General features: G+C 47.7%; 1 protein-coding gene across 1 annotated transcript in view; it reads right to left on the bottom strand.

Moving 5' to 3' along the window:
• Window positions 1-17,761, bottom strand: part of LOC142570592 (phospholipid-transporting ATPase ABCA3-like) — a 145,698-nt gene that overhangs the window by 71,191 nt on the left and 56,746 nt on the right. The window contains exons 4-6 of the mRNA XM_075678962.1: window positions 12,047-12,287; window positions 4,032-4,217; window positions 1,056-1,234 (exon numbers count right to left, since the gene is read on the bottom strand). Of these exons, the coding sequence (XP_075535077.1) occupies window positions 1,056-1,234; window positions 4,032-4,217; window positions 12,047-12,287 (606 nt within the window). The remainder of the gene's footprint in view (window positions 1-1,055; window positions 1,235-4,031; window positions 4,218-12,046; window positions 12,288-17,761) is intronic.

The following is a 17,761-nucleotide window of genomic DNA, read 5'->3' as shown; positions in this document are numbered from 1 at the left end:
AGCATAATAGAAATCTACACTCGCCTGTTGGTAAACAACATAATGTTATTTTCCAGAGGCTACCTGGTCATTGCTCTAGGATGTCTAGATCAATTACTCGCAGGGGACCCTGATCATGAGAAGGGAATGTACAGAAAAAATAAAAATCGGGTGGAGTGCATGCAGCAGGCATGACAAAATCCTGACGGGGAGCTTGCCATTGTCCTTGAAAAGAAAAGTGTGCAATCATTCCATTCTACCGGTGCTAACATATGGGGCAGAAACTTGGAGGTTAACACGGAAGCTTGAGAACAAGTTAAGGACAGCGCAAAGAGCGACGGAATGAAAAATGTTACGCGTAACCTTAAGAGACAGGAAGGGAGCTGCGTGGATCAGAGCGTAATGGGAACAAAGTAAAGCGGAACAAAGCAAAATGGAACAAAGTATTTTAGTATGCTCGAGGTGGGGACGTGAGCAGCATTCAATTTGTCATGAGATCAAGTGCGGAGAGGACGCAAAGACAACAAGGAGGCACAGAACAATGTGTAGCCGACAACAACAGCGGTACTATCAAGTAAGCAAGGTGATCAACGGCAACACATTATTAGAAAATAAAAGCAGCACAGGCGACGTCCTATATAAGATGTCACAGGTGGCCGCGCCTCGGTGAATGTGGTGGCCAGCCGGTGAGTCATAACGGTCAAGATATTGCTGGCTAGTTCGAAATGTTCAAGTTGCGCCGGTAGACATTTTCTGGTCTACTCTACGCATGTACTTACCACGTTTTGCAATAAATTTTGCAGATTGTAAGAACTGCGTTAGGGTTCAAAGTCCCGTCTATAAAAACAAAGAACGTATAAGACTAGTGCTTGCGGTAGAAATATTGAAAAAAAATAATGAGACCAATCTTCGTTTGTTCCTCTTTGTTTGTGTACTGTTGACCCAATGAATCTTTCTCCACAATATCAAGTGACGGTTCAACGATGTATTCGTGACGATAACACTCATGAGCGTCGTCAACTTCAAATAGTACACAGCCTTCCAAATGATATGCATGCAGAGTAATCTGCACGCACCGTAAGACAGAAGAGCGGCGACTTCGGATAATTCGTGGCCCACGGCAGGACATTGCTCAGGTAGAACAGCAGGAACACTTCAACGACACAAGTGGCCATCATGACGGCTAGCACCTCGAACACGGTGACGCTGTCCAAGTTTAGGGCACGCTTGAATATGATTCCCCAGCCGGCGCCACCTGCGTGCACAGGAGGCTACTACGTATTAAGAAGGTACTACTAAATACTACTTATAGACTGTTTTTTCGTAGGCGCCGCCATATTGTGAACGCAGTGGCGCCGCCTATGAGCAGCGCCATACTGGCTTGGGTGAAAGCGGTCTTTTGCATGGCAGGTATACGCTCGGCGGTAGGTTCTGGCGTTTGTTTTCGCGGTCGTGCGGTCTGTTTAGTATGACGTGCGTCTTCTACGTGGTAAACGGTTCTGTGAGACGTGCTGAAGTGGTTTAAGGCGTAATGGGCCGGAATTTCTGCTGGCGTTGAGGTGGACGGAACACGCAGCGCGATGTGTGCACGCATATTTGAGCCTACAATCAGCCTCGGTGATCAATTGTGTATTTCTGAATGTTCCAATCACTAATGTGACCTTATTGTAGTATTATCCTCTATTTCTTAGCTGCGGTTTAGGCGCCATGAAACACGCGATGATCGTAACAGCGTCTGCTACGATAGGAGCTGTGATGTTATACTTTTACAAGCGTTCAAATTGTTCGCAGCAGGTTACATTGCGTGACTACTTGGTTCGATGGATGAGGTTTCCGCCCCTGAATAAAATAGTTTTGGCAAGTAATACCAGCATACCTTACAGTCTGAATTAAGCTTGTCCAGAAAAGAGACTGTTTACGAACTGCGCGAGCGTCCTAAGCAGTGGTAGGTGCTGGACTACATATATATTTCTTCTATATACCGCATGGTCCAAGCATACGGCATCAGCGGTTATATATTCATAAACGTTGTGCGGCGTGATTATGCGAGGTCCTATTGCGGCGTTAGCCCGTTTTCTCTTGCTTTTTTCAGAAAGAGGATGATAACCGAATTTTTTTTCGGTTGTGTTCGTTCCGTTCTCTACGACGCACTCACACGTATTACGGAAATTTTGTCCTCAAAAATAGGCATCGCATTCTTTTTATGCGATCCCTCTCATATATTATGGCTGTATGCAGGCCAGAAAGACAATGCCGAAGCGCACAGCTTACATATGTATCGTGCCGGTTCACCAACCGCAGTGATCGCTGTGTTGAGCAGCGCCATCGGCCTCATGCAGGAAGCATAGCGTAGACATATGGTAATTTCAAGCCTGCTTGACTTGAAATGCGCGAGAACGATGCCGCTGCATCACAAATATTTGATAGCGCCTGCCACTTAGATGTTTCGTGGTTGCCTTAGGTTGGCCGTGCACGAGTATGCGCTCTTATGTTTTAGTCCCTATGCCAAGCGATCAGATAATGAGCAGATTTACCATTTCATGCTAGTAATACAGAGACGCCGTTTCTCTTCGTTGAATTAAAACCGTTAAATGCAAAAGAGTTCACAATCCACAGACGCACCGCGGCTGACAATGCGCATCGCGTGTTTGCGCCCCCAAGAGATATTTCCGCGTACTGTAGTTACCGATGCACCGAAAGGCTTCCCTGACGACCTTATATGAACGGACATGGCTTAAATTTCACAAAGTACCGTCTAAAACATCTGCAAATCGTTCCGCAGCACGCGACAGCAATACTTTCAAGCAGCGCCGCGCCGGATCGCCCAAGCCAGAGAGGAGGAAAGGCTCTCCGCACGCCCTATCCTCCTCGCCCGATGAAACGCTCTATAGGACAGGCCGAACACCGATACGTATAAAGTTGCCGTAGCTCCGTGTCCGTGGACGCCGACACCACCTCTACTCAGAGGGTAAATACTTGAACTCATTTACCAGGATGCGTTATGCATTTTAGTTGTATAGTGCAGGTATGCTTATTGTGTCATTATTGTGTAGTAACGGAAACCCGATGTCGCAGTAATAGGCAAGCTTCAGTTGACTGGTGATTACAGCTGTCTTCAGTTGTCTTCAGTTGTCTGGAATTACACGTGATTTCCTCTATGTCGCCTTTGGCGAATTTATTTGTTGGTTTCTTATAATATAAGAAAAATATAGTAATACGAAACAAAACGCAAAGAATGTGTACTAACAAGAACATATACTAGGAAAAATAATAGATTTGTTGAAATCAGGTGGGGCGCACTCACTCATGTGTCTCGTGTTGCAAGAGGTGCCGCAATAGTTGGTATGAAGGCCACGTCTATTTTTCTGAAGCAATAATGATACCGCAAATAAATAGCGCCACGGTGACTGAATGAAACGGCCCGCAGAATACTTTCTACTTCGGCATGTGCTAAGCTTCCGAGATCGCTTTGTTTGCAGTGTTTGATTACGAAAGTGTTAACCTTCAAACGCGCCCAGCTTGCTGTTTTCATAAAATGTGAAATGCGTTCAAGTCAAAGCCATGTCATGGCACACCGCCATTCAAAAGTAACATAAGAAAATAACAATAGAATATTATATCTTTTTTGAATGTATATTTTGAAGAGAAATAATCCTTTTTATTTTATAATCCTATGTATTAGGCACGCTATTTAAATATTGTGAAGTTGTAGAAATGTCTAATGTGAACTGAGCTCAACGCATACAAAATATAAGTGTGTCCCTTCTGCGGAAGTTTCGTCTTCTGGTAAGAAAATCCTTCACGTTGAGCTCATGGCGTGAAAATGAATCGTCCGGCTGACCACAGTACATATTTTATTGTTTTGATGCCAATAATCAAAATCAATATAACCTTATATGTTTAGCACGTTGAAAGGCAGGCGATTGGATGTGACCTGCATTACTCGAAGAAGGCGCCGGTTTCGCAGCTCAAATCCTCAGCATAATTTGTTAAATACCGAGAGGTCAGCAGAGCTTCCAACTTCTTGAAGCCTGAATGTAGTACGCTCTCACCGTGGTAGTCGTCAAAGATAGCAAGAGTTCTCAGCACTGTTGAGCATCCAATCTGTGGGTAGATGGAAAACATCAGCTTCGACCAGCGATCTTGAAACACGAACTTGCTGAGTGACGGTTGATCTGGCGCTGTGAACAGCGGAAGGAAGTAGCCCAAGAATACAGCACCAAACATGGCTCTGTTCCCTGCGACAAAGTCAAGGAGGAAACGTTAGGTGCCAACACAGGGGCCGGCTTGCCTACAGCCGCAGTTCGTAATTGGCACCTGCCAAAAATTTCCACAAGGGTGTCCTGAGTGCAGCGTGCGTGTAATAGGTTGCACTGGATGAAATAATGCTAAGTCCAAGCGGCCCGTTTCTTGTTATTTTGCTCCACGTTTGAACGTTTTGTAACCTTACGTACTGATGCACCCAATCAGGCGCGCGATCGTTCTTGACACAACACAACCATTCTTGAACATCTGATTTCTGCAAGTCCACAGTACAGCCAAGAAAACAACAACAAAAAAAGATGTCGCCAGGTATGGTGTACTGGCGCTGAATATCGCTAGCATTTCATGCTAGTATACATACATGTACATCGTGCATTGTGGTCTCATGCATTGTAGGCTGACCACAATGCCCGAATAGATGCTTGATTTTATCGCTTACCCATGGACCCCACCCAGTATCAATCCCAAGTTGCATTTAAAGCTGAATTTACGCATATTCGGAGAGTCGGAACTAGATGGGGCAATATCGAAGCCATCTTAATCTGCCATCGCCTGTCGCAACAGCCCTGTGCAGCGCAGATGGTCGCCCGTTAAGAACGTTTTGTTGAATTTGCAGGTTGGTGATTTATTTTAAAAGTTCCGTGAAAAGGCAACGCTGATACTCCCACTGCTGCTTGACGAGGTGTCGTGTGCTCTGCCGTGACATTTACCTTAGTCTAGATGTATTTGTAACTGTACTCGTTTAATGTGGAGAGAAGATATGGTGTACTGGATGATGTACTAAAATTTCCACTCAATTGACACCACTCAACATGTTCACCCAGCATGTATTCTTGAAAAGAACATTGATATGATACATATACATGACTGATTAATTATTAATTAATTAATTAAATAATTAAGTTTTAATGGGAGCAGTTGTTCTGCACCCAGCCCTCAACATTAAGAATGCTTCTGTACGCATTCAGTGAATGCGATAAATTTTGCTAGTCACCCGGCGTGGTTGCTCAGTGGCTATGGTGTTGGGCTGCACAGCATGAGGTCGCGGGATTGAATCCCGGCCACGGCTGCCGCATTTTGATGGGGGCGAAATGGGAAAACACAAGTGTACATAGATTTAGGTGAACGTTAAAGAACTCCAAGTGGTCGAAATTTCCAAAGTGCTCCACTACCGCGTGCCTCATAATCAGAAAGTGATTTTTTTTTCAGTTCATTTTATTTAAGCATTCTTTTTTTGCAGCAAAAAAAGACCGTTAGAGCAAGAACAAAAAGCTGCAAAACAGCAGCTTGACTACATCCGTGCCCCTTTTCTTGGCAACAGGCACAGATTCATACATACATTTAGAGTGCATAAAGTATGCATATTGACACGTGTACTTATCTTTATCGGGCGACCATGTTTCGCCGCCTAAGAAATGTAATCGCACAGCGTGGGACGCGCCTGCATGTATCCGAAGTTTCTGGAAAGTTATCGATGCTTCTATCCGCTGTCGGTTGTCGCCGAACCTTATGTTATCTGATTTCATCACCTGACGCGAATGGTGCAGAACTTTGTGGAAGGCACGCGGGTCGCAACAATTAGTCTGGAACATTCGACGATTGATGTATAAAAGCCGACGCACTGGACCCGTTGAGCAGATTTTCGACGATCGCCGACTGTGTTCGCCGCTCTCGTTTTGCTTAAAGTACAGCCTGTTTTCTGGGCACAGGTTCGCCCAATAAAAGCTAGTTTTGTCTTTCACAGTATTACTACTGTGTTCTTCAACGTTACCACCACGTGACATCTGGTGGAGGTGCTTTTTGTTCATGTACCGGACGCCCCGGCAAGCCGTGATCCAAGCCCGGACCTCAAAGAGAACACCAACGTAGTCCCGGACCATCGAGCAAGCCGCCGTCTTCAACAGCTGCCCCCGGAGCACGGACTTCTACCTGAGAAGACCAAGAAGATTGTGGCCAAGGCAACCCCAATGGCAGCCCCAGCGTCCCCCATCGTGCTGCAGCCAGCCCAGGGAACCACCGACGTTCCGCGGTTCAACATTCGAGGACCCGGAAACCTGGCTCGAGACGTATGAGAGAGTCATTGCATTTAACAGCTGGAACAGCGACGACAAACTGCGACATGTCTTCTTCGCATTGGAAGACGCTGCCAGGACGTGGTTCGAGAACAGAGAAGCCACCTTAACGATCTGGGACTTTTTCCGAAGCGGCTTCCTGCAGACATTCACAAGCGTCGTACGCCGAAAACGAGCCCAAGCACTACTAGAAACCCGAGTGCAGCTGCCTAATGAGACTACAGCGATTTTCACAGAAGAAATGAGCAGCCTATTCCGCCACGCCGACCCGGAAATGTCCGAGGAAAAGAAAGTCCGGCTACTGATGCGTGGTGTAAAGGAGGAACTTTTCGCCGGTATGGTACGAAGCCCACCGAAGACTCTCAACGAGTTTTTTCGCGGGGCCACTAGCATCGAGAAGACACTGGAAATGCGGCACGAGCAATTCAACCGCCGCACGAATTCGACAAGCTACGCCGGAGTTCAGTCACTGGCCACCGACGACCTGCGCGAGACTATCCGAGCGCTCGTGCGGTAGGAGCTACAGAAGCTGTTCCCGCCATCACAGCCTCAAGTGGCTTCGATTGCCGACGTCGTACGTGAGGATCTCCAACAACTTGGAGTAGCCCCTGAATCACTGCAGCATCAGCCGCAAGCGATGGCATACGCCGCTGTAGCCCGCCGTTACGTTCCCCCTCCGCGCCCACGGCAGGGCCCAGTGACGACACAGTCCGTCGTCTGCCACCACCCACGCTGCCAGCACACCAAGCCGTGACCTCACGCGGCGTTCCAAGGAAGACTGACGTTTGGCGCACCCCCGACCACCGTCCGCTTTGCTATCACTGCGGAGAAGCCGGGCACATCTACCGCCGATGCCCATACCGGGAGATGGAACTCCGAGTGTTCGCCGTTAACGCGCCGCGACCTGAGATTGGCGAACGACCTCGCGATGCCGCCGATTACCTCGCCGCCACTCAGTGGAGCCCTCGACGACCGTCCCGTTCGCCGTCACTAGGCCGCTACCTGTCGCCGCAGCGCCGACCATACACCGGCCCAGCCCGGGGCCGCTCTACGAGCCCATATCCGGAAAACTAAAAGCAGCAACCGATGGAGGTGCGGTTGCTGTTCGTCGAACTGACGAAGATGCCCCGCCGTCGACGAAGACGACGAAGAGACCGTCTCGACGACATAATAACGACACGCCGCCGCTCCAAAAAAGTCAGGCATCCAAGACTACGCCGACGAAAGACGACTTGACGACGCGACGTTCCAACTTCAGTTCTACACGACGCCGCCGTGATCCGACGCCAAGACCTAACTGCAACGCCAGACAAAGAACCACCGACCTCGACGTGCTTCTCGAAGGCCACGCAGTTACCGCCTTAGTGGACACAGGTGCTGATTACTCCGTAATGAGTGGACACATCGCCGCTCAGTTGAAGAAAGTTAAGACAGCATGGGAAGGCCCTCAAATTCGGACCACTGGAGGACACCTCATCACGCCGACTGGAATCTGCACGGCAAGAATAACCATTCATGACCGGACTTACCCTGCTACCTTCGTTATCCTCCAACAGTGTTCACGAGACGGCATTCTCGGTATAGACTTCCTTAACCAACACAGCGCAATCATCGACCTGAAGTCAAAGTCAATAACGCTGTCGAAAGATAAAGCGATACCGCCGGAGAGCTGTCGTAGTCACCACGCCTTGAGTGTGTCCAAAGATTAAGTGAGCATCTCGCCTCGCTCCAGCATTGTTATTTCGGTCGGCACCGGAACACCCGCTCACGTTGAAGGAGTCATCGAGGGCGACCAACGTCTACTCCCAGACCGTGAAATTTGCGTCGCAAGAGGGATCGCTCGACTGCATGGAGGGAAAACTGAAGTGTTACTGACAAACTTCAGCCAGGAGTTCAAGCACATCAACAAGGGCACGACGATCGCGTACATCGAGGAAATTCTGGAAACCAGTAATGCGTTTGTCCTCTCGGATTCCGCCGCATCTACCCCGACGACCATGGTTCCCGAACCAGACTACGACATTAATCCAGGTCTCCCCGTGATTAAGCAACAGCAGCTCAAAAGTCTGCTCCGACGATACAAAGGCTGCTTTTCGACGTCATCGAGGATTCGACAAACACCAGTCGCCAAGCATCGCATATCACCGAGGAGTGCGCTCGACCACTCCGCCAGAGCCCTTACCGAGTTTCGCCGCGAGAACGTGAAGCTATAATAGAACAAGTCGACGAAATGCTGCGCAACGACATCATCCAGCCGTCGAAAAGCCCGTGGGCATCCCCTGTTGTCCTGGTGAAGAAAGAGGACGGAACCCAACGTTTCTGTGTCGATTATCGTCGTCTGAACAAGATCACGAAGAAGGACGTATACCCCCTCCCACGGATAGACGACGCATTGGATAGGCTCTGCAACGCTAAAGACTTGTCGTCGATGGACCTCAAGTCTGGCTATTGGCAAATAGAAGTCGACGAAAGAGATCGCGAAAAGACCGCCTTCATCACCCCAGGCGACTTCTACAAGTTCAAGGTTATGCCATTTGGACTGTGCTCGGCGCGTCCAACGTTCCAGCGCGTGATGTACACGGCTTTAGCAAGATTGAAGTGGCAGACCTGTCATGTTTACTTGGATGACGTCGCTGTCTTCGCCGGAAATTTCGACGATCGCCTTAGGTGGCTTGCAACAGTACTAGAAGCCGTCAAGTCATCAGGACTCACTCTGAAGCCAGAAAAGTGCCGCTTCGCTTACGTTGAGCTTCTGTTCCTAGGTCACATCATCCGCAAGTCTGGAGTCCGCCCCGACCCGCAGAAGACAGCTGCCATCGCAAAGTTTCCGTAGCCCATCGACAAAAGGCAGTGCGTAGATTTCTTGGCATGTGTGCCTACTACAGGCGATTTGTCAAGGACTATTCACGCGTCGCTGAGCCGCTGACACAGCTAACTAAATGTGACGTCGAGTTCAAGTGGGACACGCCGCAGGCCGACGCATTTCAAGAACTCAAACGACGCATGCAGTCGCCGCCCGTACTTGCGCACTTCGACGAGCACGCCGATACCGAAATCCACACTGACGCCAGTAGCCTAGGCCTCGGTGCCGTCCCAGTCCAGAGAAAAGATGGACATGAACACGTGATAGCTTACGCTAGCCGGTCGTTGTCAAAAGCGGAAGGCAATTCTACAACCTAAAAGGAATGCCTCGCCATCGTTTGGGCTACAGCGAAATTTCGCCCTTGCCTATATGGCACGCCATTCAAAGTGGTTAGCGACCATCACGCGTTGTGTTGGCTAGCTACCTTAAATGACCCTTCAGGATGGCTGGCACGGTGGAGCCTCAGACTACAAGAATACGATATCACTGTAACATACAAGTCTGGACGAAACACTCCGATGCCGATTGCCTATCACGCGACCCCGTTGACCCGCCGCCACAAGATTACGAGGATGACGACGCCTTCCTTGGAATAATAAGCGCGGAAGACTTCGCCGAACAGCAACGAGGAGACCCGGAGCTAAAAGCCCTAGTCGAGTATTTGGAAGGGCACACCGACGTTGTCCCTAGGGCGTTTAAGCGTGGATTGTCTTCGTTCACGCTTCAAAACAACCTACTCGTGAAGAACTTCTCACCAGTACGCTCCAACTACCTTCTTGTTGTTCCGTCGGCTCTGCGTGCAGAAGTACTGCACGCCCTTCATGACGATCCGACCGCTGGGCACCTAGGTTTCTCCCGGACGCTATCGAGGATAAAAGAAAGGTACTACTGGCCGTACCTAACCGCCGATGTCGCCCGTTACGTCAAGACATGCCGAGACTGTCAGCAACGCAAGACACCACCGACAACGCCAGCGGGATTACTACAGCCGATCAAGCCTCCTTACCGACCTTTTCAGCAGATCGGGATGGACTTGTTGGGACCGTTTCCGACATCAACTTCCGGAAACAAGAGGATCGTCGTGGCGACGGACTATCTAACCCGCTTCGCTGAAACTGAAGCTTTACCGAAAGGCAGCGCAGCCGAAGTGGCGAACTTTTTCGTCGAGAACATCCGGCTGCAGCATGGTGCTCCAGAAGTCATCACCGACAGAGGAACGGCTTTTACAGCAAAGCTCACGCAAACCATTCTGCAATACAGCCAGACAAGTCACAAGAGAACAACTGCCTACCATCCGCAGACGAATGGTCTCACGGAGCGCCTAAACAAGACCCTCGCCGACATGCTAGCAATGTACGTCGACTTCGAGCACAAGACGTGGGATGCGGTCCTGCCGTACGTAACATTCGCTTATAACACGGCGGTGCAAGAAACAACACTGATCACGCCATTTAAGCTGGTTTACGGTAGAAACCCGACGACGACGCTCGATGCCATGCTGCCGCACGTCACTGACGAGGAAAACCTTGACGTCGCTACCTATCTCCAGCGCGCCGAAGAAGCCCGACAGCTCGCCCGCCTGCGGATCAAGAACCAGCAGAGGACCGACAGCCGACACTACAACCTCCGACGACGCTTCGTCGAGTACCAGCCCGGCGACCGTGTTTGGGTTTGGACCGCGATGTGCCGACGAGGACTCAGTGAGAAACTACTGCGACGCTATTTCGGACCGTACAAGGTCATCCGACGTGTTGGCGCACTGGACTATGAGGTCGTGCCAGACTGCATTTCGCATTCACAGCGGCGCCGCGCAAGATCTGAAGTGGTCCACGTGGTGCGCCTTAAACCCTTTTACCGACGCTGACGAACTTCCTTATATTGTTTTTTCTTTGCTACGAGTGCTTTTCTTTATTACTTTCGTTTGTTTGCAGCATCGGGTCGATGCTTTTTAAGAAGGGGGTAGTGACACGTGTACTTATCTTTATCGGGCGACCACGTTTCACCGCCTAACAAATGTTATTGCACAGCGCGGGACGCGCCTGCATGTATCCGAAGTTTCTGGAAAGCTATCGATGCTTCAATTCGCTGTCTGTTGTCGCCGAACCTTATGTTATCCGATTTCATCACCTGACGCGAATGGTGTAGAACTTTGTGGAAGGCACGCGGGTCCCAACAATTAGTCTGGAACATTCGGCGATTAATGCATAAAAGCCGACGCGCTTGACCCGTTGAGGAGATTTTCGACGATCGCCGACTGTGTTCGCTGCTCTCGTTTTGCTTAAAAGTGCAGCCTGTTTTGTGGGCACAGGTTCGCCCAATAAAAGCTAGTTTTCTCTTTCACAGTATTGCTACTGTGTTCTTCAACGTCAACACCACGTGACAATATACACATACGCATACCGGAAAACCTCCTGTTAGTTTGTCAATGAGAGAGAGAAAAAAGAAAAAAAGAAGTGCACACATATTCACAAATAGAAAAAAGGACATAAATAAATTGATGGCATTGTCTTCAAACGTTGTTCCTTAAACATTGTTACAGCATTCAGATTTCAGACTAACTCATACAGCCACTCATAAGGGTACAATTTAATACAGTAACATGCTTTCGTACGAAGGATATTCATCAAGAAAATTGCCACGTAAAACTCCATAATTTAATTAATTTTGCTAGCCCAATTCATGTAAACAGGGGTGACGCAATAAAAGTCTGCCCAAGACTACGCTACGACAGAAAAGAGGGAACGACACTCATCTCTCGATATGGACTTATTTCTGACATGCAGTACTGCGTGTTGCAAGATAAGTGCTCTGTTCGAAAATCATTTGGGATCGTGTCTTTTGCTGACGACTAAACTTAAGCGCAACTTACCCTTTTTGAGTACAGCAGCGACAACCATGGCCAACAGTATATGTTCTGTATTGAAGAGAATCATGACGAATAGGAGCAAGCTGATGTCAACATGCCGGTAGAAAGTTGTGTAGGCACGGCTTTCCGCGAAAAACATAATGCCGATGATAATGGCGCTCTCGACCATCTGGACCGCAAAAGCCGAGAGGAATTGGCCCAGCCAGAATGCCGGCGCTGGTAAGCCGTAGATTTGCTGCAGGTCCTACAAAAACACAAACAACGGCTTGTAACCAATAGTTCGATTTCCATTATTAACGTTAATGCATAATATGACTAATGAGGCGGAAAATCCGACGTTGTCGGCTTTCGTGTGATTATCGATTGTCTAAAAAGTGAGCCAATCGAGGCAGCTAGTGACGTCAATTAAGGCAAAATTAAGGCCGAGTGAGTTAAGGCAGACTGAATTACTTTAATGTTAATAAAGGCAAGTGTAATTAGGATAGAGTTGATTACGGCACTCGAACCCACTACATTTGGTAGGAGCCGAACACATGACCACTGGTTTCAATCATAGGGAAGGTAATTAAGGTAAAGTCAGTTAAGATATAGTTATTAAGGCACGTGAACCCATGACCTTTGGTGTTCATTAAGGTGAAGTAAATTAAGACACAGTTAAGATAGCGGTAAGTAAGGCACTCGAACACACGACCTCTGGTGGGAATCAAAACCTCGACCTTTCGTGCTAATTAAAGCAAAGTTAAATTAACACGACTGAAAGAGCATGGGCATCGCTCGGTGGCCTGGATGCTTTCGCATTCATCTATGTAGGGATAACTAAATGCCCCTTCAAATTTTCCGGTAATATATGTTGATGTTTTTTTACGGATTTACAGAGGGATGATAGGCTGCAATATTAGTTCCGCATTTTATCATCATGTCGCACGCTTATTTCGAATGAACGAGAAGAGAAAGGGTTAACTGAGGGGCCAGATTTTTATTAATCATATCGTCAGAAGCCAACAAACAAAGACACCAAGGACAACATAGTGAAAATACTTATACTTCCTGGTTGAGTTACAGAAATGATAAATTAATGGCAATTAAAGTGGATTAAAAAACAACTTGTCGCAGGTGGAAAACAATCCCACGTCTTCGCATTACGCCTGCGATGTTCTACCAATTGAGCTACCGCGGCGCCGTCTTCGATCCACTTTCTGGGGTATCTATGTGTTACTACGAGAACTAACCCTGGGAGTGTTAGCCAGCACCACCACTCACAAACCTTGGTGGCGGATGTGGAACATCCTTACTGCCGCAGGCGTCACGAGCACGTGATCTTATTAAGTGAAGGCATTTGTGAAAGGCTTGCTGTAGAGTTGCTGCCAGTGATGCCTGGAACAATTCAGCGCCAGTGTCTTTTCACATAGGAGGTCCACAAGAAGTTAAAAGGCAATATCTTTCAATCACAATTGAGGCTGTACATGTATCCTGAGTCTTGGGGCCTGTCTCGAGGCAGGATGGAGCAATTATATTTGAACTTATATCCGCATATTTTGCGCTCTCAAAGGATATCAATCGTGTTAGAGGACGTTCGTTATCACATGCGGTTGCTGGTTGGGTGCATCATTTATTTAAAGCTATGAAGGGCTTCTGCGTCCCGTGGCCTATGCGCGAACCATATTTTCCACGAGTGGCTGCACAGCAAACTACCAGCGAGGTCCGAAACCAACTTTACTGGGAGCCGCGCGGGCAGCACTTTAGTGAGAAAGGTCGCATCTTTTCCTTGCTGAAAAACGGTATGTATGCCGTCATGGCACTAGTTGCTGTCCCCAGCACGTTTTGTAGTAGGTTGCTCACAGAAATCTCAAGGCGCTCTTGTTTGCAGTCAGGACACTTGCTACTTTCAAACTCTTACAGGTGTAATAAGGGTGTTTGTTTTCCCCCTTGTAAGCACCCTTGTCACGGTCTTTCTTCGAGAAAAGGGTGTTAAATTAGAAGACACCCTTGGAACACCCGAGTCCTAATTTACACCCTGATTTTACGGGTGTCAATGAGCAAGGTGATAGTCTATGATAAATTAACGTTGGCAGGTTACGCATTTATATTGGTGATACATGAAACGCGCGGTAGCCGCACTCGAATCAGGCAGTTCGAACGGTTAGGCCCGGGTATCTAAGCAGGAGCGCAGTAACTCCGAACAGCACTTCATAAGCAAGTTTCCCGCGAATGCTTATTTCGAGCGGCAGAGAGTAACGTGCCAACTTCGCATAACGAGGTGTCTGCGAAATGATTCGCATGATCAAATGACACAATCTCTCCAATGCTATCACTGCACGCTTAAAAGTATTCAAGCAGTTAGACTAGAAGGGTTAGGAGTGAAGTTTAACGGTAAATAGCTCACCAACCTGCGGTTTGCAGATGCCATTACCATGGTCTGCAAAGCTGGAAACTATTTGCAGCAAATGATTGAGCACCTTAGCCGATAAAATGTAAGAGTCTGGTTGAAGGTTAATATTCAGAAGACAAATGTGATGTTCAATAGCCTGGCGAAACAACGTTATTTCATGATCGGCAGTCAGCCGCTAGAACTTGCGCATGAATACCTTTCTCAAGGTAAATTACTCCAGGATCCCTCTCACCAAGGAAATTTACAAAAATAAAAATTAGTTGGAAAGTTTACGGCAGGCATTACCAAATCACGAACGGGAGCTTACCGCTGTTCTTGCAAAGGAAATCGTACAATGATTGCATTCTACCATCCCTAACATATGGGGCAGAAACTTGGAGGTTAACAAAGAAGCTTGTGCAGAATGTGAGGAGCGCGCAACGAGCGATGCAACGAAAAATGTTAAACGTTACGTTATTGCACGGGAAAGCAGTGGTGTGAACTTAAAAGTGAACGGACATAGCTGGTATTCTGGTCGACATTAGGAGGAAACTTCACGCAGATATTCCTCTGGGAGTTGTCAAGGCATGCGCAAGCATTGTGCCACTTGCTCATCTTCACGCAGCACGCTGTCATTGTCAGTGTTATCAAACTTGATCCGATCAGTTAAACGACAGCGCTCCGCCGACACAAACTGCTGCGGACGGCGGCACAAGGTGAATTGATCAGGCAAGCAAACTACTGCAGGTTGCACTGATTATGCACTGATGATGCTTCCTGATGATGTTCCTAACAAGCCGTTAGCGCTCTTTAGCGCATTATCCATTCCTGTCGAACGATTATCAACCGTGTTCAACTGTACTCCGGCGGCGGCGGCGTATCGCGCGGCCGGGCGGGACCTATTTGGAAAGCGATCTGCCATGGAAATAGAGTGCGCCGAATGCTGATAGCTTCGTGCGCGCTGTGTTCTCGCCGCTTTCTCCTTCTCTTACAGACTGACGTACGGGTTTCCTCGTTGGCAAGGCATAGAAATGCTTATGCATTTCAAAATTACACAGCCGCCACACACACCTCCAGAACCGGCATAATTAACGTCGGAGCAAACAGTTGGCAACCTTGGTAATCCCGCTACTGCGTGTACTTCGTCTCCGCCACCAGCCGTCATCTTTTCGCCCCTATTATTTCTTCCGAAAGGCCGCGCACGCAGCTCGGCGGTAGATGCACGGCTGCACTGCGTCGTATTGCAACCAGCGTCATTTCTTCGCGTTCTAACTATCGGTGTGAGACAAGTCGCGTGTGAAATGTTTGCTAGGACTGCCTCACGTCAAAGCCAAGCGGTCGTACACGTTGAGCGATGGTTCGTTCGAGGGCCTGAAAAGGGTCCTGAACTGAGCTTCCCCCAAAAGGCGAAGCATCGATTGCAATAGCAAATTAGCGGGCACCTATACTAAGCAAAAATAGTAGTTTTCTCGATCCGTATAGATATGCACACATAGGCTTGCTAACTAAATGAACAAGCATAGTGTAACGCCCGCACAAGCAAATATGAACGCATATCTCACACGGAAGACGGCGCGCTTCCTCCCTCTCGTGCGCGAAATTGAGTCGCTATCGCCCGCTCACCCTCGCACGCTTTCATTCGCGCATACAACATACGGCGCGCGGTGAAGATTTCATCGCCCTTGGACTTTATACGGAACCTCACGGGTGACGGCGACGCCGACAGCAGAAGTGCGCTTGCAGTGTCTATAAATTGCTACCTCAAAAAAAAAAAATCAGTCCACGGATATTATAGGCGGCTGTAAATATCTCAACCAAGTTTTGCATGCGTGCGCGATGCGTAGAGCTAGCAGGCGCAGCGCGAAGTCACCTTTCTTTCAAACGCTATCTTTTTAACGGAAGCCTGCGCCCCACTCTTATCTGGGCGCTTTATTATTGCGATAGCAATTATATGGGCACTCCAGGCGCATTTCTCCCGTCGCCGTGACGTTCCGTGTAAAATCCAAAGACGATGACATCGTCGGCGCGCGCCGTATACTGTATGGGTGGCCTGTACGGCCATACAACCAGCGGCAGCGTGCTGTAAAAATTACCATTACTTCCAGTACTCTAAATTACCATTACTCTAAAGCAATAAAGCATTGCATACGCTCCTCAGCCACTGTAGTGGTGGTTTTCCACAACTTGGCTGGACATCCACTTTCGTAGGGCCGGGATGGTGCGACAATATTTTACTGTTCACATAGCAAAAATCATAATGCACATAAAAATTGCCCGACTATGTTCTTCTCGTTTATTGTATAGCGAAGACCTTGACTCCTGCGGTATGGTGATAACTTAAGGTAGCATACAAATTTTTGTTACTGACCTGGCTACTTTAATTTCACATACTACGTGACGCCAGTAGTCAAAAGATGGTGCTACATTCACTACAATGGCCACGAGTGGCATTGGATAGTGATCGTAAGGCTTTAACTTATACATAGCTGCCGAAGAATGCAGATATAGGAACGACCATCACCATAGCTCAACTTACAGAATAATGTGGGTCTGGCTGCCACCAGCGCCAAGTTTTTTTTTTCTTTTTTTTCATTTTCGCGGGACATTATACTTGGTGTCCCACGTAACTTGCACCAAACTTTAAATATATGCAAATTGAACGTAGCTGTACAAAACTAAGTCAATGCTGTTTGCCGTCACTTGGAGCAAGTCAAACCGATTTTTCATTTCGCCGAATTCAATAATTAGGTATTTATTAACGATTATTTCACTGCTGAAATAGTGTATTCCAAGGAATAGTGTCAATGAGAAAATTCTAGAGCATCCTCCAAATTTCTAATTCAGCTTTGTTTTGCTCCATACGAGTTATACAAAAGTTGTTTTTTTTTTCCAAGTCCCGAGGAAGTCTGAATACACGCACATAGTAACGTGCAACTAACCGCTCGTACACATGAACGCCATTTGGCTGCTTCTTACTGGCTTGAAAAAACACTTCTTGAGAAGAATATTTGAGTCGATTATTAGTAACTAGTTATTGTGTTCTGTGAGTTATTATGACTTATTATTAGTTAAGTGAACTTTTTCTTAAGCTGAAGGTAAGTATAACATGGCTCCCAAAAGTAGCCTCTGTTCACCTATATATGATTTAGTGTAATTAACAGGATAATTTGGAGAAGCAATTCTAACACAGTCTACCATGTGTTTAAAAAACATTGGTTTAACCTGATTTCAGGCATAACTGTTGGTATTGTCATTGTTTTTACAGAGCACCAATATTTCTTTGATGAAAGTAGCCTCGTGACATATGAAGCATCGCCTTTTGTTGAGTCGCGGAAATCTGCTATCTGCAT

The sequence above is a fragment of the Dermacentor variabilis genome, chromosome 2 (assembly GCF_050947875.1).
Source record: "Dermacentor variabilis isolate Ectoservices chromosome 2, ASM5094787v1, whole genome shotgun sequence".
Taxonomy (NCBI): domain Eukaryota; kingdom Metazoa; phylum Arthropoda; class Arachnida; order Ixodida; family Ixodidae; genus Dermacentor; species Dermacentor variabilis.
The sequence above is the reverse complement of the archived record's forward strand: the minus strand, read 5'-3'. Positions and strand labels throughout refer to the sequence as shown.